The sequence below is a fragment of the Portunus trituberculatus genome, chromosome 48 (assembly GCF_017591435.1).
Source record: "Portunus trituberculatus isolate SZX2019 chromosome 48, ASM1759143v1, whole genome shotgun sequence".
Taxonomy (NCBI): domain Eukaryota; kingdom Metazoa; phylum Arthropoda; class Malacostraca; order Decapoda; family Portunidae; genus Portunus; species Portunus trituberculatus.
In genome coordinates, this window is record NC_059302.1 from 14,237,667 (window position 1) to 14,262,479 (window position 24,813).

At 40.4% G+C, this 24,813-nt stretch overlaps 2 protein-coding genes across 2 annotated transcripts in view; one reads left to right on the plus strand and one right to left on the minus strand.

The window, feature by feature from the left end:
* Window positions 1-24,813, minus strand: part of LOC123498629 (BSD domain-containing protein 1-like) — a 227,137-nt gene that overhangs the window by 1,706 nt on the left and 200,618 nt on the right.
* LOC123498630 lies at window positions 14,206-24,014 on the plus strand. The gene is made up of 3 exons (XM_045245926.1): window positions 14,206-14,354; window positions 15,944-16,778; window positions 23,390-24,014. Exons 2-3 carry the CDS (start codon window positions 16,139-16,141, stop codon window positions 23,740-23,742), a joined length of 993 nt encoding a protein of 330 aa, XP_045101861.1. The 5' UTR covers window positions 14,206-14,354; window positions 15,944-16,138; the 3' UTR covers window positions 23,743-24,014.

The following is a 24,813-nucleotide window of genomic DNA, read 5'->3' on the forward strand; positions in this document are numbered from 1 at the left end:
AGAGAGAGAACTGAGGAGTGAAATTAAGGAAAAAAACAAAGGAAGGACAGAGAACAAAAAGAAGTTTTACTGGAGAGTGCTAGACATGAGACTGAGGAAATAGTATATTCGGGAAAGGGAAGAAAGCATTAAGAGTCATGTATACAAACATAGATGAGTTTATATCAGGAAGTTTGGTAGTGAGAGATTATATATTTGAAAAAGAGCCAGATGTGGTATGTATGACAGAAACAAAGTAAAGTGAAGATGTCCAAGTGAATTTTAAAGAGCAAGGATACAATGTTTGGAGGAGAGACAGAGGAAAAGCAGGAGGAGGAGTATTGATCATGACTTTAGAGAATATATATGTGGAAGAGATACAGTCTGCAGATGGACTGGCAGAGGTTTTGAGTATAACAATAAGGACCAATGGGAGGGAAAAAAAGGAGTATCATAGTTGCATATGTACCACCAAAGACTAATACATGGAGGCTTGATGTACATAAGGAAATGCAAAGGGAAGTACAGGTTGAACCTCCTTAATCCCGTATTCTTTCATCTGGCAACACCTGTACATAATCTGGCAAAATTTTTGTTTGCCGGAATTTTTGAATTGGCCTAAGTAATTTGCCGGACCGCCGCTATGACGCGGCGGTGCTGTACTGTGTTTTAGAGCCCAGGCATTCTGGCTCAAATTTGGATCAGTACCACGCTGCCACTCATTGCAAGCACCACCTCCCCAGGTGCATAAACACTTTTTTCTGTAATATTTGTCCCTACACATGGCTTCCAAGCAACCAGGAAGTGATAGTGTTGTGTGTGAACCAAAAAAAAGTGCAAACATATGACAATATCAGTGCAACAGAAAGTGGACCTATTGAAGCTAGATAAAGGTGTTTCAGTGCGGACCCTATGCCAACAGTACAACATTGGCTCATCAACCGTCTATGATATAAAAAACAAAAGAATCAACTTCTCAAGTTTAACAGTGAGTGTGAGAGCAAGAAGAACATGAAGGTTCGTAGAACACTTAAGGAGGGTAAAAGCAGTGATTTAGATAGTGGTTTAAGCTTCGGCGTGCTGGTAACATCCCTGTATCCGACGAGATGATAATGGCGCAGGCAAAAATTTTCCATGCTGAACTTAATTTACAACAACGTGTTTTTCTATATGCTTCTGCATGTATATTTTCATGTACAACTATCATATATCAAAACAATGTTACAGCTACACTTGTATAATGCAGGGTAAGTATATAGAGGGTGTTTTGGGGACCAGCTATAGTTCGGAATTTTCCAAGGTCCGGCATGTCTAAGTTCCGGTGGTTGCCGGATTTGGGAGGTTCAACCTGTACTAAATTGCCTGGATATCATGCTAAGAAAGGATAGAAGAGTGTTGCTCGTGGGAGATCTAAACTGCAAACACGTCAACTGGAAAGAAATGGATGCAAGCAGTCGCGCTGGACGTTGGGGGGATGATGTGCTACAAATGGCAATGGTAAACACATTGGATCAATGGGTGAAAGATTATACAAGATATAGAGGGGAAGATGGTCCATCAATGCTGGATTTGGTATTTACAAAAAACTGGAGCCATGTCCAGACATCAAATATCATACTCCAATAGGAAAAAGTGATTATGTGGTCCTAGAAATCGAATTAGAGGATCGACAAATTTTGGAATATAATGAGAGACACAAACACTAGAGACGGAACCAAGCTAAATCAAATTTTTGGGGATTAAAAAGTTATTTTGGTAGTATTGATTGGAAAGAAATTATGCATGGAAAGACAATTCAAGGAAAGTATGATATATTTCTAGACAAATATAATGAGGGGGTAAAGAGATATGTTCCTGAATATAGAGTAAAAAATAGCAAACACACCTGTTATAATGCTATATGTGCAAAAGCTAAAAAGTGTAAGGATGCAGCATGGAAAAAATTAAGAAGGCAACATAATGAAATAAATAGGAAGCAGTATAAAGAGGCACAAAATGAATACATTAGGATAAAAAGGGAGGAGGAGAGAAACTTTGAATAGGATGTTGTGAAGAGATGTGAAAAAGAACCCAAGCTTTTTTATAAGTACACTCGACCATTGAAACAACGGACAAATGCGTGCACAACACTGTCCGTAGATTGCAAAAGTCCGTTCTTTGCAAAAGTACTTAAAAAACTGTATAAAATGTACGTAAAATACTGTGTAATCATTAAGAAATCATTTTGGATAGGTTAAGCACTCGTGGGAAGGGTACAAATGCATAAAAAAAAGCTGTGGTAAGCACTGGACAATGTTCGCTGTTGGTTGAAAACGCACGGACTGAAGATTAAACATGGTAGCCAACAGCTGATGACGCGACCGACCCGCCACCTACTGGACAATAATTTGCCGGGAACGGACAATCGCGCGCATTTTAATATTTGTCTGTAGATTAAACCGGACTCCAGAATTTGTGCATAGTTTCCGAAATCCGTTGATGGGAGGTCCATTGTCTCGAGGGTCGAGTGTATATAAATGGTAAAATGACAAACAGAGACCATTACTAAGTTAATTAAGGGGAATACGATATACGAAACATCGGAAGAAATGAGTGAACTTATGAATGAGAGCTTTAAATCAGCATTTAATGAAGAGGTAGAGTTTATAGAGCTGATCAACCCAGCGGCACAGGAAGGATTAAGAGACATCGTGATAAGAAAACAGAAAATTAGGGAATTGCTAGAAAAGGTGGATGTGAGGAAGGCAATGGAAGCAGATGGAGTGTCAGGATGGACACTAAGGGAATGTAGTGAGCAAGTGGTAGAACCAATTTGAGATGTAATTAACAACTCTTTAAGGGAAGGGAAGGTACCAAAGGAATGGAAAAGAGCTAATATAATCCCATTATACAAAGGAGAAAAATGACTGAGCCCCTAAATTATACACCAGTGTCACTAACTAGTGTGGTGGGTAATATCTGTGAAATTGTCATCAAAGAAAAATGGTTGGAATATCTGGAGAGAAATGAAATCATTAATAAGTAAGCAATGAGAAGAATGGAATTCAATGTCACTATTTTAAGTATTAACACTTGTTTCTGTATTTCCTACTGCCTATGACATGAGGTGATTAAAGAGAAGGAAATTAAACTGGTTGACTTATTGATATTCGTTTTATTTCCTTTCTTTTGGCTGGGGTTGGGTGCGAGAGAGTGGCACAATAAGTTTGTTTTCTTTGTCCATGGATTACTTACTTGGTTTTAGAAAAGGAAGCTTTTATACAAGAGTAATAGATGAAGTACAAGGAAGAGATGGATGGGTGGATGTAGTGCATCTAGACATTAAAAAGGCCTTTGACAGAGTACCACACAGAAGACTCCTATGGAAAATAGAACACTTGGGCAGAATTAAGGGAAATATCTTAAATTGGATGACATATTACTTAACAGATAGGGAAATGAAGACAGTGATAAGAGATACACCAGCAAGTTGGAGCGCTGTAACCAGTGGCATACCAAAGGGTTCGGTGTTGGCACCAATAATGTTCCAAATGTATGTCAACAATATACAAGAGGGTTTGAGTAGCTACATAAATTTGTTTGCAGATGATGCCAAGCTTTTGAGCATTATAAAAAAACAAAAATGATTGTATGGAATTGCATAAAGATATTGATAAGATCTGGAGATGGAGCCAGAAGTGGAAATTAGAATTTAATACTAAGAAATACCATGTAATAGAAATGGGTAAAAACAATAGAAGACCTACATGGGAATATAAAATGGGACAAGAGATTATAATGAAAAAAAAAAAAAAAAGAGAAGAGAAAGACCTAGGATTGATTATACAAGACACCCTGACTCCAGAAAGACATATAAATGGATTTTTTGCTTCAACATACAAGACACTAACAAACATCAGGGTAGCATTCAATTACATACATAAAAGTATGATGAAAAAGATATTAACCACTATGATAAGACCTTGGCTAGAATATGCAGCAGTGGTATGGTCGCCATGTAGGCAGAAAGATATCAAGAAACTAGAATGGATACAAAGGGCTGCTACAAAGATGGTCCCTGAAACAAAAGATCTTCCCTGAGAAGAAAGACTGAAGACCCACTTTGAAGGATAGATGGGAAAGAGGAGACTTAATAATGATATATAAGTTAGTAGACCGTATGGAGAAGATAGATAGACAAGACCTGGTAACACTGACGGAGCAGGGAGACAGACAAACAAGAGGACATTCCAAGAAAACCATGAAAAATCAATGTCATAGAAATATCAAGAAGTTCTGTTTTCCACATAGGACAGTAGACATCTGGAATGGATTAAGTGAAGAGATTGTAACAGCAGAAAGTGTGCAAAAATTTGAGAAGTTAGATAAATGTAGATATGGAGACAGGTCACTATGAGCCCTGCTCGAACCCTGTAACATACAAATAGGTAAAACTAGGTAAATACACACACACACTCATACACACACACACGACCCTCATTTATCCGGACCACGTTTATCCAGATTTCGGTTGTTCCGGACAGTGTCTAGTTAATAATTTAATAATTTGAGTCCAGACTAATATAAGTGGCATTTCAATTTATGGACAAAGATATGATGAAAACATCATTGTAAGCATGATACATCCAAAGCTAGAATATGCAGCAGTGGTGTGGTCTCCGAGCTCTATAAAAGATATAAGAAGATTAGAACAGATACAGAAGATTGCTACAAAGATGGTGCCGGAACTAAAGGACCTAACATATGAAGAGCAGCTAAAGGAAATGGGACTACCAACCTTACAAGATAGAAGATAATGATGAGATCTAATAACAATGCACAAGATAGTCAATGTCATTGAAAAGATAGACAAGGAATACCTATTGCTGTAGACAGAAGAGGATGGAAGGACAAGAGATCATGTAAAGAAAATCAAAATGAGGCTGTGTGAAGGATATTGGAAAATACAGTTTTCCATATAGAATGGTGGAAAAGTGGAATGCATTGAATAATGAAGTTGTTACAGCACATAATGTGCATAACTTTAAGGAAAAACTGGATAAATGGAGATATAGAGACAGGACACTATAAGCCCCGCTTGAACCCTGTACAACTAAGTAAATACATTTCCTTCTCTGATTGATATGTCCTCCCTCCTTTAATAATTTTTTCTATTGTTTCCTTGTTTTTCATTTTGCCATTTATGAATTTGTAAAAAAGCTTGGGTTCATCTTTGCTTTTACTCACCACATCTTTCTCAAAGTTTCTTTCTCCCTCTCTCTTTACTCTAATATATTCATTTTTCACATCTTTATACTGCTGTCTGTTATTGTAATTTCTCTGCTTTATGAGTTTCTTCCAAGCTTTATCTTTTGTCTTTTTTACGTCTGCACATCTAGCATTGTACCAAGCGTGAATTTTTTTTTCTTAACTTTATAAAAAGGTACAATTTTTTTACATCTTCATTATATTTCTGTAAGAATAATTCATATTTTTCCTTGTACTGTCCTTTCGTACATAATGTTTCTCCATTCAATGTCAGCAAAAAAGTTCCTTAACTTTTCAAAATCTTCTCTTGCACAATTTAATCTCTTTTTTGTAGTCTTCTGTGTAACTTATCTCATCCTCCTCCTGTACTTCCAGATCTAATGTCATATGAACACTTCTTCCCATTGGACTGAGTTAATGTACGTTGGGAGGGGCTTTGGTTTCTTTGTGAATACTAGGTAAAGTAACGATGGTTCTTCTTCCCTGTACCTTGTTGACTCCTCCACCCACTGGTCCATTGTATATACCATAGTCAACTGTAACACTTCTTCGCTCCACTGTCCAGCATTGTCCATTACTTCCATCTCTTTCCAGTTTATTTTTTTACAGTTAAAGTCTCCAACTAAAAGAATTCTTCCATCTCTTCTCAACATATTATGTAAGCACTTAATCACCTCTCTTTGCATATCCTTATGTTCCTCAGTTCCCCATGTATTTGTCTTAGGTGGCACTATGTAACTATGATTTTCCTTTTTCCAATTCCTCTGTTTTGATTGTTACTCCCATTCCACCTTGCCCTCACCATATTGCACATCCTCCATACATATATTATCACAAACCATTATTAGCACTCCTCCTTCCCTTTTACTCTTCCTGTCTCTTCTCCAGCTATTATATCCTTCTTCCTTAAAATTAACATGGATCTCCGCTCTTAGTTTTGTTTCAACAATGCACGTTACATCCGGGTTTTTCTCTTCCAAATAATCCTTAACCTGCAACACACTGGATAACAACCCATCTATAATAGAATAAGTCACTCTTAATTTCTTGTCTCCTCCACGACCTCTTCCTTCTTCCATAAATACCACTTCTTTAGTCTCATATCCAGAACTCTCCAGTAGAAAGTCTTTTTCTCAATCTCCGTCCCTTTCTCGTTTTTTTTCCTTAGCTTAATTTCTTAGCACTTTCTCTTTTTCCCTCTCCTCTAGGTTCATATCTCTTTTAATCTAAAAATCTAAATATCTTTAGGTTCAGTATCATCGGCCAGCTTCCCTCTCCTTGCCATAATTTCCTCCACCACCACTTGGGATCTCATTCTCACTTTCATTGGTCTCCTACCCCCCCTCATTAAACCTTCCCAACCTAATCGCTTCCTCCACCTCCTGGTCCAGCTCCTGTGTGCTGTCCTGGACCTTTTTGATAATAGTTTTATCCAATTCTCTCTTCACGTTCTCTCATGAACTTATTTGAATTTTTTCCTTCATCCAAAAAATCACAAAATATTTCCTCTTATCCACTGTCTCATGCACTAGATCTTCTTTCTCCTTAATTACTTGTATTACAGTGTCTTTTGTTTTTCCTGAATTCGTCTCTTTACTATCTCTGAAAATTTAACTTTTCCTGTTTTTGTTCTTGTTTCCGTGCATTTCGTAATTTCTTCAGTTTGTTTTCACCCAATCCACCTTCCACCTTGTCCTCAATCCCATCCTGTACTTTTCCCTGCAAGCTCCTTAAGGAGTTTTTGTAGTCTTGACATGTAACTTTCAGTATATCATTCTGTTTCCCTATCTCCTGTATATCTTTTAATCCTTGATTGATTACACTGATCTTCTCACATTTTTCTAATCTCAATCTCAGCTTTGTGGTTTGTTGTCAGTCATTTCCTTCAAGTACCTTATCTCTCTTTTTGCGTTAATCAGCTTCCTCATATTTCCTCTTTCGTCTCTAAATCCAGAAAATTTCTTATCCATATTGTCCTCAATCAATCTCCTGAGTCCTACAGGTGTTTCAATAAATCGGGGATTTTCATTTGGTGGTGTTTGATTTGATTGCGTCATACGTCTGGTTGCACCACTCAGTTCCGTTCCTCTATCCATTTTATTTTCATCTGTACAATCCAAAAAAAATTACTTATTATGGAGACGGGAGAACCCTATGACCACCTATCCCCCTGTACATACGTCTAGCTCAGGCTCCAATGCCTGTTGTAGCTTCTTCCCTGGCAGTCGTTCAAGACATCCTCTCTGCATGATGTTGGCAGCGGGTGTGTATTTACCTAGTTGTATTGTACAGGGTTCGAGTGGGGCTCATAGTGTCCTGTCTCCATGTTTCCATTTATGTCATTTTTCCTTAGAGTTATGCACATTATGTGCTGTAACAACTTCATTATCCAATGCATTCCACTTTTCCGCCATATTTTCCAATATCCTTCATCCACTGTCTCATCCTGATCTTCTTTTCATGTCCTCTTGTCCTTCTATTTTCTTCTGTCAACAGCACTTGGTCTTCCTTGTCTATCTTTTCAATGCCATTGACAATCTTATATATTGTTATCAGGTCCCCATGTTCTCTTCTAACTTGTAAGGTTGGTAGTCCCATTTCCTTCAGTCGTTCTTCATGTGTTAGGTCTTTTAATTCCGGTACCATCTTTGTAGCAACCTTCTGTATCCTCTCCAATTTTTGTATACAGGCAACCCCCGCTTAACGAAGGTTCACGCAACAAAATTTCGCTACAACAAAGGTTCCATTTTACTACCATCTGCTCGTTTAACGAACACCAAACTCGCTTTAACAAAGTTTTATCCAGGTAATTTTTTCCAAGTTTGAAAGCCCAGCCGTATCACGCAAGCTGACAGGCTTTTGAATACACCAGCGCCTCTCGTGGACAATACGCGCACCACTCACCTCCCATGTTCAAAACAATAACAGCGTCAGCAGCAGCTTGTCTTCCCTCGCTCAACTTACCACCAAAATGCCCTGCAATGTCGCCTAGCATTGCTAAGAAGACCAGGAAGTCTCTTACTCTTGAAGTGAAGCTGGATATTATTCACAGACACGGGAGAGGCGAGAAAACTAATAGCATTGCTCACCACCATCTTGACTCCATCTACTGTCTCTACTATTTTCAAGTCAGCAGACTCTATTAAGAAGGCTAGTGAGACCGTATTTTCCTTGCAATGGATAAAATGGAAAGCCTTGTGGAAATGTGGTACATAAGTTTTGTATGTGATACAATAATGCGCCCTTTGTTTACACTCCACAGGTTGCCAGTTAGTATCTTTCCTGTTTCTCTCTCCCTCCCTTCATAAATTTAAGATCATCAACATTATAAAGTTACGTACATACATACATTAGTCTACATTATAATGACTTAAATCAAACTGCCTAAATGTTTAACTTCATAATTTTTACTTTCATTAAACCTTTCACAGTACTAAGATGGACTCTTGCTTTGTTTACTCTCAATGGAAGTTCAAGTCACGGGTTAAACTTGTTATAATCGATTCGCTTAACGAAGTTTCGCTTAATGAAGGGTTTTTTCAGGAATGTAACCCCTTCGTTAAGCGGGGGTTGCCTGTATCCTTTTAAGAGCTCAGAGGCCACACCACTGTTGCATATTCCAACCTTGGACATATCATGCTTGTGATGATTTTTTTCATCATATCTTTGTCCATGTATTGAAATGCCACTCTTATATTAGTCAACATTTTATATGATAATCCAAATATCTTGCTTATGTGTTTTTTGGGGCTCAGATTTTCCTGTATGATCTCTCCCAGGTCTTTTTCCTCTTTAGTCTTCATTTAGTCTCCCATTTGACAGTTCCATACCAGTCTTCTTTTACTCTTTCCTAGTTCCAATATGTGATATTTCTTGGTATTAAACTCTAATTTCCACTTCCTACTCCACTCATAGATCTTGTTTATATCTTCCTGTAACAGCAGACAATCCTCTCTGGATTTGATAACTCTTAGCAGCATTGCATTATCAGCAAATAAATTCATATAACTGTTAACCCCAATACGAATGTCATTTACATAAATCTGAAACATAATGGGACCTAACACTGACCCTTGTGGCACTCCGCTAGTTACTTTACCCCAAAATGAGTATGTATCTCTGATCACAGTTCTCATTTCCCTATCCTTCAAATAATCTCTTGTCCATCCTATCAAAGTTCCTCGCAGTCCTTCTATGTTCTCTAGTTTCCAAAGTAGTCTTCCATGAGGGACTTCATCAAAGCATTTTTCATATCCAGGTATACTGTGTCCACCCATTTGTCTCTGTTTTCTAGTCCTGCAATAACTCTGGAGTAGAAGCTTAATAAGTTTGATATACATGATCTCCCTGTCCTTAACCCAAATTGTCTGTTTGATATGACCTGCTCCTCTTCTAGAAATTTAACCCAATTTTCTTTGATAATTATTTCACACAACTTCCAAAACACTTGTAAGTGACACTGGTTTGTAATTTAGTGGTTCAGTTGCCTTTCCTCCTTTAAATATCGGTATTACATTGTCTTCCATTCTACTGGAACTTTCCCTTCATTTATTGAACTGGTAATTATTTCCAAAATTGGATCCAGTAGTTGCTCTTTACATTTTTTTAATACCCAGCCTGATACACCATCTGGTCCCATTGCTTTTCTGACATCCAACTTATCTTCCAATATCCTTTTTATGCACTGCAATCTCCTGTAATCCTTGGCAATGCAATGTCCTATTACATTCTGTGAAATCTTCTTCAGTGTGTGTGTATTTACCTATTTGTGTATTACAGGGCCTGAGCTAAGCTCTCTGTGACCTGTCTCCTTGTCCATTCCTGTCATATCTCTCTTTCATCTGATTGACACACACCGCGTCAACGACATCACTGCTCAGTTTATTCCACTTATCAATGCTACGATGCGGGAAACTGTATTTTCTCACGTCATTTAGACAGATGTCCTTTATTAGCTTTTTTTCCATGTCCTCGGAGATGATTACTAGTGGTCACCTTTATCAACTCTCTGTCCAGTATGTCAATCTTGTTCACCAATTTATACATAGTTATCATGTCTCCTCTTGTTCTTCTCTCTTTTAATGTGGTCAGTCCCAGCTTCCTCAGTCTTTCCTCATAGTCTAACTCCCTGAGTCCTGGTACCATCCTTGTTGCCAGCCTCTGTACCCTTCCCACCTTCTTCACATTTTTCTTCATATGCGGTGACTAGACACATGCTGCATATTCTAACTGGGGTCTTATTAAGGTACATAATATCTTCTTCATCATTCCTTCATCTAGGTAGTGGAATGCAAGGCCAATATTTTGAAGCATGTTGTATGTTTTCCAAAAAATCTTGTTAATGTGTTTCTCCGGTGACAAGGTGTTTTGCACGGTTACTCCTAAGTCTTTCTCCTCATTGGTCTCTTTAATTTTCTCATCACCCAGCCTGTAATCCCTGTTTGGTCTGTATCTACTTCTTCCCATTTTCATAACATGGGTCTTGTCTATATTAAATTCCATCTGCCACTCCTTACTCCACTCATATATTTTATCAAGATCTTCTTGTAACTTGTTACAATCTTCCACATTCTTTACTCTCCTCATAATTTTCGTATAGTCCGCAAACATGTTCATGTAACTGTCAATTCCTACTGGCATATCATTAACATCAATCAAAAACATGATGGGACCCAGCACTGACCCTTGTGGAACTCCATTGGTTATCTTCTTCCACTCGGACTTCCTTCCTCTCACCACTGTTCTCATTTCTCTTCCCATTAAGTAATTTTCCATCCATTTTGCTAGTTTATCATTTACTTCTCCAATCATCTTTAGTTTCCACATCAGTCTATTGTGTGGTACTTTTATCAAAGGCCTTTCTCAAGTCCAGGTAGATAGCATCCACCCATCCCTCTCTATGTTGTAGTATGTCAGTCACTCTTGAATAAAAACATAATAAATTGGATACGCATGATCTTCCTTTTCTGAAACCAAACTGCCTTTCACTCAGAATGTTTTCACTTTCTAGATACTCACTCCACTTAGCTTTAATTACTTCTTCACATACTTTGCACAATATACTAGTCAACGATACTGGTCTATAATTTAGCGGTTCCATTCTACTACCATTCTTATATATAGGCACAATGTCAGCTCTTTTCCACTCTTTCGGGACTAATCCCGTTCCTATGGAGGTTTCCACAATATCAAATACAGGGTTCAACAATTGATCCTTACATTCATTTAGCAACCTCCCAGATATGCCATCAGGCCCCATTGATTTATTAATATCCAGATTGCTTATGATTTTCCTTACATTTTCCTTAGTAACCATGATGACCTGCATTTGCTTTATTTCCGTAGGTCATCCTCCCATAAAATGCTCCTCCTTTGTAAACACTTTGCAAAAGTTGTCGTTCAAAATTTCAGCTAGATCTCCAGCATCCTCATATACTTCTTCCCCATTTTTTACCTTTACTATTGCCTCCCTTATATTTAGTTTTCCATTTATGAATTTGTAAAACATTTTTGGGTCACTATCACAGTTTTCCACCACCCTCTGTTCATATTCCTTCTGTGCTGTTCTCCTTACTTCAACATATCTATTCCTTGCTGTTTTGTAGACTTCCCTTGATAATACATCACTGTTTTTCTTAAGTTTCTTCCATGCCTTTTCTTTGTTCTTTTTTGCTTCTTCACAATTTCTATTAAATCACTGTTTATTATTTAAAGTCCTCTTTCTGTGATATGGCACAAACGTTTCACAGCAGAGTTATACAAATCCATAAATTTATTGTATTTCAATTGCATATCCCTTTCCTGGTATATTCCACGGACCAGTCAATTTCATTAAAGAACTCCTTTATATGGTTATAATTTGTCCTAGTATAATTTAATTTTTCCTCCCTGCGTTTCACAAACTTATTCGTGCTTAATTCCGTATCCAGCTCAAAGCTTAGGATATCATGATCGCTTTTCCCCAATGGACATTCATGTTCAATTTCCTCTTTTAGAGATTCCCCTGGTAAATACCAAATCCAACCTTGCTGCAACATCTTGTCCCCTGCACCTTGTTGGTGATCTCACCCACTGTGTCATCAACTTATTTGTTGCTATCTTTAACAATTCTTCTGTCCACTCACCACCGTTCACGCCTTCGTAGTCTTCCCACACTATTTCTTTGCAATCAGTCTCCAACTATCATCACTCTATCCTTTCTGATGAGTTCTTGCTTCATTCTGTCTAGAGTATTTCTCATCACCATTTGGTACTGTTCATATTCCCAAGCACTGGTTCTGGGTGGTATGTATACTGTTATAATATTAATGTCCCTCTTGCCATCTGTTATAAGCATACTTATCACTTCCTCATTTCTCTTACTATAGTTCACCTCCTTCACTATCAGATCTTCCTTAGTAGGAACCATTATACCACCACCTCCTTTATTTTACTTCAGCAACCCACCGCCATTGCTGGAGAGGCTACACATGAGATACGCAAAGATCAAGGTACCGGCAGTGACGCTTTGTTCTCGGTACAGGCAAGACGTGTTTGTCTTGCAGCTGCGGTTTGCCATTTTGGGATTGGTTATCCGTTATCTGTTTTTCAGAGCGGGTTCGCACTTATTTAATACCTTACTTTATTACCCCGTGATCCCGTTGGAGCGGGAAGAGTGCCTGGTGTTCCTTTCCTGTTATCCATTTGGACACGGTGTGGACCAAGGTGAGGTTATGCACCCTTGTTACCTGTTATCCAAACTTGAAGCAGGTTGTCATTTATTCATTGACTATTGTTATTTACTTGTGGTCTTGTGGGTATTGTATTGTGCCTGTGTTTTTTCCCGTTATCTCTCAGGAGCGGGACATGTGACAGAAGTGTGCCGTTGTGTAGGTGTTTGGTACATCAGTATGTCTTCCTCGGGTGGTTCTACACCTCCAAGAAGCGGATCCTCACATTCTCATGGAAGCCGACTCTATTCGTCCACTAGGCATAAGACGAGGAAGAATATTCAACGGTCTGGGGCCTCTGCTGGTGAGGATGCCGTTGCAAGTGATCGTGTGTCTAATATGGACGCCCGACCACCAGTTAGTCAGTCTGGAGAAGTTAGCAATACTTCTTTATCCAAGATTTTGGAGGCTTTGGCTGTACTTCAAGAGGATGTGAATAAACTTAAGAGTGACAGAGGTGACAGTGCAAGTGTTGGTAATGGGCCAGCACAGGACTTAGGTGGTACTCATGAATTTTCTGCCTCCCATCCCCCTTCTACCTCTGGTGAATTTTCTGGGTTTAGGTCAAAAGAAGTGAGTGCTGAAGAAGGTGAGATTGAAGATGAGGTTCCTTCTGGCAGTATTCTGTTACAAGCAGCTAAGGCCTATGTGCCCGTGGATGACTATTCTGAAGCTATTGAAGAACCGATTGCTGCAATGGTGAATCACTGGTTTTCTCATGGTTTGAAAGATGAAGACCATAAGGAGATTTTGGCAGATGAGGTTTCTAAACGTCCTAGAAGCTGTAAGGCACTTATTCCAGTCGAGTGCAACTCACAAGTGCTGGATGCCCTACCCACTGAGGCAAAGAAAGCTGATTTCAGACTAAAGGAAGTCGGCAAGGATATATAACTAAGGCTGCTACTATCATTGATAAATCACTTACTGTTCTGGACAAGTTTACTAATGAGGAGCACAATCAGGTTATTGGTCATGAGGTGGCTATGCTTAATGGGGCCTTGGGGTTGTTAGGGCATGCTAACTTTAAAGTGAATATGAATAGACGGTATTTCCTCAAACGTGAGATAAATCAAAAGTATGCCCACTTATGCACTGATAAGACTCCTGTGACTGGCTTACTGTTTGGGGATGATCTTACTCAAGCTACCAAACAGATTGAGGAGGCTGAGAGGCTGAAAAACAAGTTTACCAACAAGAAGACTTCCCATTTTGGAGCAGGTCTTGGGAAGATTAGTGGTGGCAAGCAACGTGGTTTCTTTGGGAAGCCAGTTTTCCGGGGTATGTTAACCCAGTTTAAACCGTACGGTTTACACAAACCTGCCACCAGAGGGGACAGCTGCCCTTCTTATCTCAGAGGGAACTCCTCTTAAAAAAAAACTCAAGGGGCCGGGGACACTACAATCCCCGGCAGTAATTCAGGTAAGGCATGAATTTGAAGCGGGTCAGCTTCACAAGTTTATTGATGAGTGGTGCAAACTTACTAGTGATCCTTTCATTTTGGACATTGTTAAACATTGCCATCTTGAGATTGATGAACAGAACATTACTCATTTATTTTCTGAGGAAGTGGAATACAGATTTAGTGATGAGGAGAAAGTTATTATGACTAATGAAATAAATAAATTGTTGAGCTTGAAGATTATCAAGGAGACTCACAGACAAGTGTGCCAGATTATTTCGCCAGTTTTCTTGAGAGAGAAAAAAGAGGGTGGCTATAGGATGGTGCTTAATTTGAAGAAACTCAACAAATTCATGAATTACAATCATTTCAAAATGGAAAATTTTGAGCAGGCAATTAGGTTAATCAGTTCAGGTGCTTTCATGGCTTCTGTTGATCTGAAGCATGCTTATTATTCAGTCAAAATTGCAGAAGAGCAACAAAAATATCTTTGTTTTAAATGGGCAGGGAAGATATACCAATTCACTTGCCTTCCTAATGGTGTTTCTGCAGTCCCTCGTCTTTTCACTAAACTTTTGAAGCCAGTTTTTTCTTTTTTGAGATTAAAAGGCTACACCATTACTTCCTTTATAGATGATACTCTTATGTGTAGCAACTCAGTTGAGGATTGTGTTGCTTGTTTGAAGGATACTGTGGAGATTTTGCAAAATGTTGGGTTTTGTATTAATGTGGAAAAATCAGTTTTGGTGCCTACGAAACACATAGAATATCTTGGTAACATCATCGATTCTGATGCCATGACTGTCACACTCCCTGCTCATAGAGTGGAGAAGATTGTGGAAAGTTGTTCATCCTTGGCCAGTAGAAATAAGGCAAAGATCAGAGAAGTAGCTCGGGTAGTTGGCATGTTGGTGGCTGCCATTCCGGCCGTTGAATTAGGTAAGCTTCATTACAGAATTTTACAAAGGGTCAAAATTGTTGCATTAAAGGTGGAAAAGGGTAACTTTGACAAAGTTATGATTATCTCAAAGGAAATGAAAATGGAGCTGAGTTGGTGGATCTCGGAAGTAGGGACACAAGTTAGGAAAATTATTCGGCCTGCTCCTTCTGTTGAAGTTTTTACTGATGCCTCAGACTTAGGTTGGGGTGGTTGTTTATTAAAGCATTCCACCAATGGTAAATGGCTTAAAGGCTGCCATGTTAAAGTTATGTGTGATAATACCACAGCCATTGCTTATGTTAATGAGATGGGTGGAACTAAATCACTAGTGTGTAACTCTATCTGCATTTATATCTGGAATTGGTGTATTTCCAATGACATCTGGATTACTTGTGCACACATACCAGGAAAGAAGAATGTGTTGGCGGATACAGCCTCTCGTAATTTTAATGACAGACATGAATGGAAACTTAATCCAAAGATTTTAAGGAGTTGTGTGTAGTTTTGGAACTCCTCCATTGACTTATTTGCTTCTCGCTTAAACAAGCAAATAGATTGTTTTTGCTCGTGGACACCTGATCCAGAAGCAGAGCATGTGGATGCGTTCACATTAAATTGGGCCAGTTTCAATCTGATTTGCCTTTTCTCACCATTTTCTCTTATTACTAGGTGTCTACAGAAAATGAGGGAGGAGAGAGCAAAGGGGTGGATTGTTGTTCCAATGTGGACTTCCCAACCTTGGATGGGCCCTCTTCTGCAAATGTTGGTCAAGGCCCCCAGGCTCATCACTCAGAAAACGAATGTACTAGGACATCCCTCATCAGCAGAAGAACATCCGATTATGACCCACACCCAATTGATGGCATGTCTTTTGTCAGGCAACAACTTAGAGGGAGAGGTGTATCGTCAGAAGGTACAGAGATTATCATGGCATCGTGGAGACCAGGTACGATGCGACAATATAGACAACACATTAACAGATGGTCATCATTTTGTGATAGATGGAATATCAATCCCTCTACTCCCTCTGTAACTAATGTTTTGAATTTTCTTTCGGAGACATTTCATAGAGGGGTGGGGTATGAGTCTGTTAACACGGCAAGAGGTGCTCTCTCTGCTTTAGGAATTATGTTGGAAGGATGTAGAGCTGGGAATCATCCACTTATCAATACGTTTATGCGTAGTGTGTTTAACTTGAGACCCTCTTGCCCTAGGTATGCTGAAACTTGGGATGTGCGGCCAGTATTGCAGAAGCTGAGGTTCATGGGCCTATTACCAGACATGTCCTTGAAGTCTTTAACTTTGAAATTGGTGATGCTTATGGCATTGACTCAGGCTGCGAGAGTACAGACCTTACATTTATTATTGTATTCCAATGCTATTGTTGACAACAATTCTGTATCTCTTTTGTTAGGGGGCAACATTAAGCAGTGCCGTCCTAAGTTTAATGTTAGAATGCTTAAGTTTCATGCTTATTTACCTGATTCTAGAATTTGTGTTGTGAATACTGTTACAGCCCGCCCGTAACATACTCCACTACCATCACCTCCTCCGCTTGTTACCTCGTTCACCACCTCTCCGCCTCCCCTTCCACGTCACCGTCTCGTGAACCTTCCACGCCACCATTTCATGAACCCTCCACGTCACCGTTTCATGAAGCCCCACTACTGTCCCGAAGTTGGATTCACGCGGCCCCATTCGACTCAACCAGAAGTGTTGTGGCTTTCAGCAAGTTGAGGTCCAGGCCTCAACAAGTGAACACAACGCCTCTTGGGTCTACCGTGGGATCAACCATCACCCAGCACTTCACCACAGCGACACCGCATAAGTATCACTTCCCCTCGTCCCGTGTTTTCCACATTGCCTCTATATAGGATTAGGATTATTGTTAGGTATTAAGTTGGGTTCTCTATTGTTGTATTTATTACTGTGTTATATGTATATGTGTATGTCATTTTCCTATGTTTCATGTTATATATCTGTGTTTCATGTTTCATGTTATATCTATGTGTGTCAATATCATTATGGGTTATTAAAATAGCTTTTTAAAGTGCCCCCTTTGCATTTCCTCACCAGTTGAACCTGCAGTGTTTTTTTTATTGTTATTGTTCACGGCTCCCGATGCCAATCTTACCAGTTTAACCGGTGAACGTAACAATTGGCGACCGTGACAGGACCATTATAACCCATGTTCAGTGTTTCATTTTTCCAGTGACTTTTTTTTCTGTGATTACATTATTTTTTCTTGTGTTTCTGTGGTGTTGTGACTTTGATGTGTTTTTTTTTCTGTGACTTACTCTGCGTGTAGTTTAAATTTACCTTTGTGCGATCAAGTGGCTCCTTTTGGGTTAAACGTGCTTCGTGACTTTCATTGGTATCGCATAGCAGTGGTAGAGCAAGAAACCAGGTAGAAAGGCGTGTTCACCGATAGCACTTATCTCTATTTTTTGCACATAGGCAGGTGTGTAATAAGTGTTATCCAAGTGTTGGGATCATCATATGTTCATGCGAACCCTCAATCCCCTCACTTCGCGGATCATTTTCTCGCTAGTTAGAATCGGCCATTTTAACTAGTCTCTCAGACTAATCCGCCTCCTTATCAATAACAAGTCTCAGTACAATTCACTCCTCACTCTCAAGTCTCGTAACTAGAGTAATCCGGATCCCTCTTAATGCCGTAACTCTCTAGTTTACCCCTCATTAGTGATTGTACTCATAAGTGTTTGCTTAAGTATAATCTAGGTAATTTCCAAGGTTGCCTTTATTATCACTCTGCCAAGTTCCTCACTTAAGTAATTCGCTTATCATTTTTTTTTTTTTTTTTTTTTTGGTTTAACATCTATTTAATATGGCTTCCGCTCAGTTTAATGTTGAAGATTTTTGTGCCGACCCTTCTCTGGGACAACTTAAAGATGCTAATATCAAGAAGGTCCAATGGAAAGCCATCGCTAAACATTTTGATGTTCCCATCACATCTCAGATGACTAAAGAGGTCATTAAGAATGTAGTTGTTGAACATCTAGTGCAAGAAGGTCAGTTGCTAGGAAATGCCATAGAAGAGTTAACTCCCATGTCAGCCTCTATGAGGACTATAATACACAGTCCCCAGGAAGAACAGGATAAGAGTAGGATAAGTCAATGGGAAATTGAGAAGCTTAAACTAGAATACTGGATGCATGAAAAACAAATGCAACTACAGGCAGAAAAAGAAGATAAAGATAAAGAGAGAGAACTATGGGAAAAAAAAGAAGAGAGAGAATTTCAGTTACAACTTAGAAGGCAGGAGAAAGAGTTAGAAATTCAGGAGTTAGCCCTACGAAATGACGCTAAGTTTAGAGGGGAAGAAATAGATATAAAGAAAAAGTTAGCAAGCTTTAATCCTGCTACAGATGCTCCGCTAGTTCCCCCTTTTGATGAATCTGATGTTGACGGGTCATTTCACGCTTTTGAGAGCATTGCCAATAGGAATAAATGGCCCAAAGATCAGTGGGTGTCTCTCCTTGTCCCTAAGCTAGTAGGAAAAGCTTATAGGGTATACAACGGCCTTAGTGATGAGGTAGAATATGAAGAGATCAAAGGTAACATTCTAGACGCCTACTCTATCACTTCTGATGGATACAGACAACAGTTTCGAAAGTATGTGAAACCAGAGTCTCACACCTATGTTGAATTCGCTAGTGAGAAACTAAGACAATTTAAGAAATGGTTAGCCGCCCTTAACATTACCACCTTTTCGGAGTTGCTCAATCTAATGGTCCTGGAAGAATGGAAGAACAAGTTACCTTTTAATATTCTGAGGCATGTGGAAGAACGGGGAGAGAGTGATCTTATGTCTGCCGCTAAAGTGGCTGATGTGTTTGCTTTGTTGATGGGATCCCTGGGTAGTAGAGGTCGTGGTTCACTATCTAATGTTAGGTCCTCCTTTGGGGAAGGTTTTGGGGGCGGGTGGTAAGCCGACCGGATTCTCGCCAAATGCATATAATTCCCCCTGGTGTACATACTGTAAGAAACCAGGACACACGATCCAAAAATGTAGACACCCAAATTGCAAGGCCTCTCAACGTCAACTTTCTTTTGTGGCCCCTAAAACCTAACACATTTGAGAACAAGAAACCAGTGGCCCTAGCTAACCCTGTCAACTCTCCTCTAGAACTTTATGACTCGTACATGTATCAAGGTAAAGTGTCCCTGACTGATGATAAAGACAAGGCAATAAATATCAAGGTTCTGCGTAATACAGGTGCTGCCCAATCCATCTTAAGGGAAGATGTCATCCCTAACATCAAACAGGCTTTCACTGGGGAGAAGGTGATCCTTACAGGTCTCGAATCACAGCTCTCCTTTCCCTTGGCTAATATTAGCTTACAGTGCCCGTTCATTTCAGGAGAGGTTGTGGTAGCCATTAAACCTGGTGAACTGCCAGTACCGGGGGTACATCTTGTACTGGGTAATGATCTTGCGGGTAACTTGGCTGTTTCAAACTTAATTATTCTTGATTCTCCCTTAACAGAAAGTCCCACTAAGAGCCTGGACGAAACATCCCCTCACTTCTTCCCAGTGTGTGCAGTCACCAGGTCTCAGTCCAAGTCCCCTGCCCTTTCATCACCTCCTCCACCAATGATTGTCTCTACTGACAACTTGTACAATAACATCATTTCAAAGGAGAATTTGATTAATGCTCAGGAACAGGATCTCACTTTGGCTAAGATCAGACATGTTGCCAGTGAGACAAAGGATATGTCTAAATTGCCTTGTTTTTATTATCAGGAAGGAGTCCTCATGCGTGCCTACAGACCTCCTGAACTGAAACAACTAGACACCTGGTCAGAAACACATCAAGTTGTCATCCCCCTTGTCTGTAAGACCAGCCATTATAGAACTAGCTCATGATGGATTGTCAGGTCATCTAGGCATCCAAAAAACCTACAAGAAGGCTCTTCAACATTTTTTTTGGCCAGGAATGAAAAAGGATGTGTCACACTATGTAAAAACATGTCACATATGTCAAATTGTGGGTAAGCCTAACGAACGCCTTGTGCCAGCTCCTCTGAATCCTATTCCAGTTCAGACGGAGCCCTTCGAAAATGAGGGAATCAGTATTTGTTAACCCTCATGGATCCCACTACCAGGTACCCTGAAGCATTCCCTCTTAAGAACATCACATCAAAGACCATTGTAAAACATCTAATACATTTTTTCACCTCGGTAGGAATTCCAAAACAAATTCAGCCTGACAAGGGTAGCAATTTCACTAGCCATTTTTTCCAACAGATAGTGAATGAGCTAAACATCGACCATGTTACCTCCTCGGCTTACCACCACCAATCCCAAGGCTGTCTGGAGCGGTTTCACCAAACATTAAAATCCATGATGAAGAAGTATTGCTTGGAGCATCAAGGAGACTGGGATGAAAGTATTTCTTTCCTTCTCTTCGCTTTAAGAGAATCTCCTCAAGATTCTTTAGGTTACTCCCTTTTGAATTACTCTATGGTAGACAGATCAGGGGGCCTCTCAAAATATTAAAGGATCAATGGTTTACTCAAAATACTCCTTCAAGCCCCAGTGTGTCTGACTACATCAGTAACCTTAAGAATAAAATCAGTGAAGTCAGATCTTTTGCTAAATCAAACTTCCTCAAATCTCAAACTAAAATGCAACAGAATTCTCTTCCCAAATCTGTCATGAGAAGTTTCAAACCAGAAGACAAGGTTTTACTTTTCTCCCCACTCCAGGCAATGCTCTTCACAGTAAGTTCATGGGACCTTATGTTGTGGCTCAAAACTAAGTCCATTAAACTATGTGGTCCACACTCCTGACCGTCGTAAGGATTCCCAACTAGTTCATATTAATCTAATGAAACCTTACCACTCCCGAGAACCAGAGGACGACTTGTCTCGCACTGTACCTGTATGTCTGGTAGGAAGGAGTCTGGTCCTGTGCCCCCGAGGAAGAGTCCGACATCGAATTCCTCTTCTCGTCACCTAAAGGACGCCTCAAACAGCCAAATCATGTCCAACCTTGATGAGGTGTTTCTTTCCTTAACACCTTCACAACAGTCTGATCTTAAAAGTTATTGCTAGACTTTTCTGAAATCACAGGTGACCTTCCAGGACTTTGTACTACTATCCAACATGACATAACATTAATATCTAATGACATCAAGCCTATAAGACAACCAGCCTATCACATTTCACCCATTAAAAGAGACTTGATGAAAAAAGAGGTAGACTATCTGCTCTGTCATCACCTTGCAGAACCTAGTATATCTCCTGGGCTTCTCCTGCCTGTTAACATCTAAGCCAGATGGTAGTAGTCGATTTTGCACCAACTACAGGAAATTAAATAAAGTGACGGTGCCAGACTCCTACCCATTGCCCTTGATAGAGGACCTTATAGATAGTACAGGAGTAGCCAAATTTGTAACCAGTATAGACTTACTTAAAGGTTACTACCAGATTCCCCTCTCGGACGAGGCCCGAATAATATCCGCCTTCATCACCCCCTTCGGACTATACCAATACACAGTGATGCCCTTTGGCTTGTCTAATGCTCCCGCCACCTTCCAGAGGGCTATAAATTACATCACCCAGGACTTGGAGGGAACATCTGCATATCTGAACGACCTGGTGGTGACTGCAGACGACTGGGCGACACATCTGACCCGTCTTCGGAGGCTGATGGGTCGGTTGCAGGAAACCGGGCTTACAATCAACCTGGCCAAGTCCACCTTCGGGAAGTCTATGGTGGTCTACCTGGAACATGTGGTGGGGAAGGGCAAGGTTCGCCCCAAGAGAGCTAACGTGGAGGCCATCCTTGGCTTCCCTGTCCCTACCACCAGGAAAGCTCTCATGAGGTTCTTGGGGATGGCTGGTTTCTACAGAAGATTCTGTAGGAACTTCTCCACCCTGGCCGCCCCCCTGACGGACCTTATCAGCACTTCCGTCCCCTTCCACTGGACCCCGACCTGTGACCAAGCCTTCCAACACCTCAAGGCGTTCCTCTCCTCGGAACCAGATCACTCCCGCCTCTTCCATCTACAAGTGGACGCGAGTGGAGTTGGAATGGGTGCTGTCCTACTACAAACGGACCCTACAAGCGGCATCCTCCATCCCATCGCCTATCACTCCGCCAAGCTGAAAAAACATCAACTCAACTACTCCACCATCGAGAAGGAGGCTCTGGCACTCGTCCTGGCGCTCCAACGTTTTGAGTGCTACCTTTATCCTGGTCCTCAAACTACGAAGGTCTTCACCGATCACAATCCTCTGGGCTTCCTTCACGCCATGAAGAACCGAAACCAACGCATTCTTAGGTGGGCCTTGTTAACTCAACCCTTCAACTTGGAAGTCCACCATATCAAGGGGGTGGACAACATCATCGCCGACGCCTTATCAAGATCTCCCGTCTCACCTCCTTCATGAGCCCATTACGGAGGTCTTAGGGGGGAGGAAATGTTACGGCCCGCCCATAACATACTCCACTACCATCACCTCCTCCGCTTGTTACCTCGTTCGCCACCTCTCCGTCTCCCCTTCCACGTCACCGTCTCGTGAACCTTCCACGCCACTGCTTCATGAACCCTCCACGTCACCGTTTCATGAAGCCCTGCTACTGTCCCGAAGTTGGATTCACGCGGCCCCATTCGACTCAACCGGAAGTGTTAAGCTTGGCTTTCTGAAAAGCAAGTTGAGGTCCAGGCCTCAACCAGTGAACACAATGCCTCTTGGGTCTACCGTGGGATCAACCATCACCCAGCACTTCACCACTGCGACACCGCATAAGTATCACTTCCCCTCGTCCCGTGTTTTCCACATTGCCTCTATATAGGATTAGGATTATTGTTAGGTATTAAGTTGGGTTCTTTATTGTTGTATTTATTACTGTGTTATATGTATATGTGTATGTCATTTTCCTGTGTTTCATGTTATATATCTGTGTTTCATGTCTCATGTTATATCTATGTGTGTCAATATCATTATGGGTTATTAAAATAGCTTTTTAAAGTGCCCCCTTTGCATTTCCTCACCAGTTGAACCTGCAGTGTTTTTTTTTTATTGTTATTGTTCACCGGCTCCCCGATGCCAATCTTACCAGTTTAACTGGTGAACGTAACAAATACCTTGAAGGAATATCTTAACAGAACGGAGAATCTGAGAAAGGAATTTGGGAAGGATAATGGGAAACTCCTCATCAGTTTGGTGAAGCCACATAAAAGTGTTTCCAAAGATACAGTGTCAAGGTGGATTAAGACTGTCCTTGCCGACTGTGGTATCAATTCTAAGAAATTCACGGCTGGAAGTGTTCGACCAGCCTCTGCTTCCAAGGCCAAAGCCATGGACGCCCAAGTTCCCATTATCTTATCTAAGGCAGGTTGGACTCAGGAGACAACCTTTGCTAAACACTATAATAAGGAGATCATTCAGGTTTCAGATTCTTTTCAAGAGGCCATACTGGATTCTGTATTGTAACGTTAGCAGGTTTCTCTATTCATTTGCGTTGGAACTCAATTGACTTATTTTGTTTTTTATACATATACTATATGTTTTTTTGTAAGGGCCATATCTGTGGAAGGAGGAGGATTTTTTCATACAATGAAGTTTGGATTCATATTTAGTTTGTTTAATTATCAATCACTCACTTGGAGAATGTTAAGTATTGTGTAGTTCTGAGAGTACACCCACATGGCTTCAAAATCTCATGTGTAGCCTCTCCAGCAATGGCAGTGGGTTGCTGAAGTAAAATTATAGAAGTACATGAGACTTACCATAGGTCAGTTGAAATGTGCTTGATTTTTTGCAAGCCACCGCTGCTGGAGAACTTTCACATGCCCTCCACTCCCACGCTTCGGAAAGATGGGCTTTTGAATTTGGGGTTTAGCTTTCCGACGGGCATTTTAGGGACCTTGTGGCATGTGGGTGGCTCTCAGTTCTTTAAAGTCTGCCGGTACCCTGATCTTTGCGTATCTCATGTGAAAGCTCTCTCCAGCAGCGGTGGCTTGTAAAATCAAGCACATTTCAACTGACCTATGGTAAGTCTCATGTACTTCTATAATTTTTTCTATCATTTCTCCATACTTTGTAGTGTTTTACAACAAACCAGTCTAGCTTTATTTCGGGCCTTAGCTTTGTTTCCACTACACACATTATGTCCGGTTCGTTATTTCTTAGGTAATCCATACATTCTAGCCTCTTAGACAGAAATCCATCTATGTTCATGTAAGTCACTTTTATTCCATTCCTAGTCTCATTCTTCAATATAATGCCTATTCCTTCTGTTATATCCACCACTTCTTTAGCCTCCCATTTCTCATCCTCCAAAAAAACTTGGTCTTTTCCTCCTCTGTTCTTTCGTCATTCCTCTCCTTCACTTCAGTTACAAGCTCCTTCATTTTCATTCGTTCATCCTGTGACATATTTCTTCTTATGTAAATTGTTTTGGTTTCCTCAGAGTCCTTAAGTTTCCAAGCCCTCCTCAACAAGGCCTCCGCTGCCACCTGAGACTTTAATTTCAATTTTAATGGTCTATTCTTGCCTTCCTCA

Coding starts and splice junctions, on each gene's coding strand:
- LOC123498630 (XM_045245926.1), top strand. CDS start 16,139: ATGTCTTTTGTCAGGCAACAACTTAGAGGGAGAGGTGTATCGTCAGAA. Junction 16,779..23,389: donor TTCTAGAATTTGTGTTGTGA/ATACTGTTACAG, acceptor TGAACGTAACAA/ATACCTTGAAGGAATATCTT.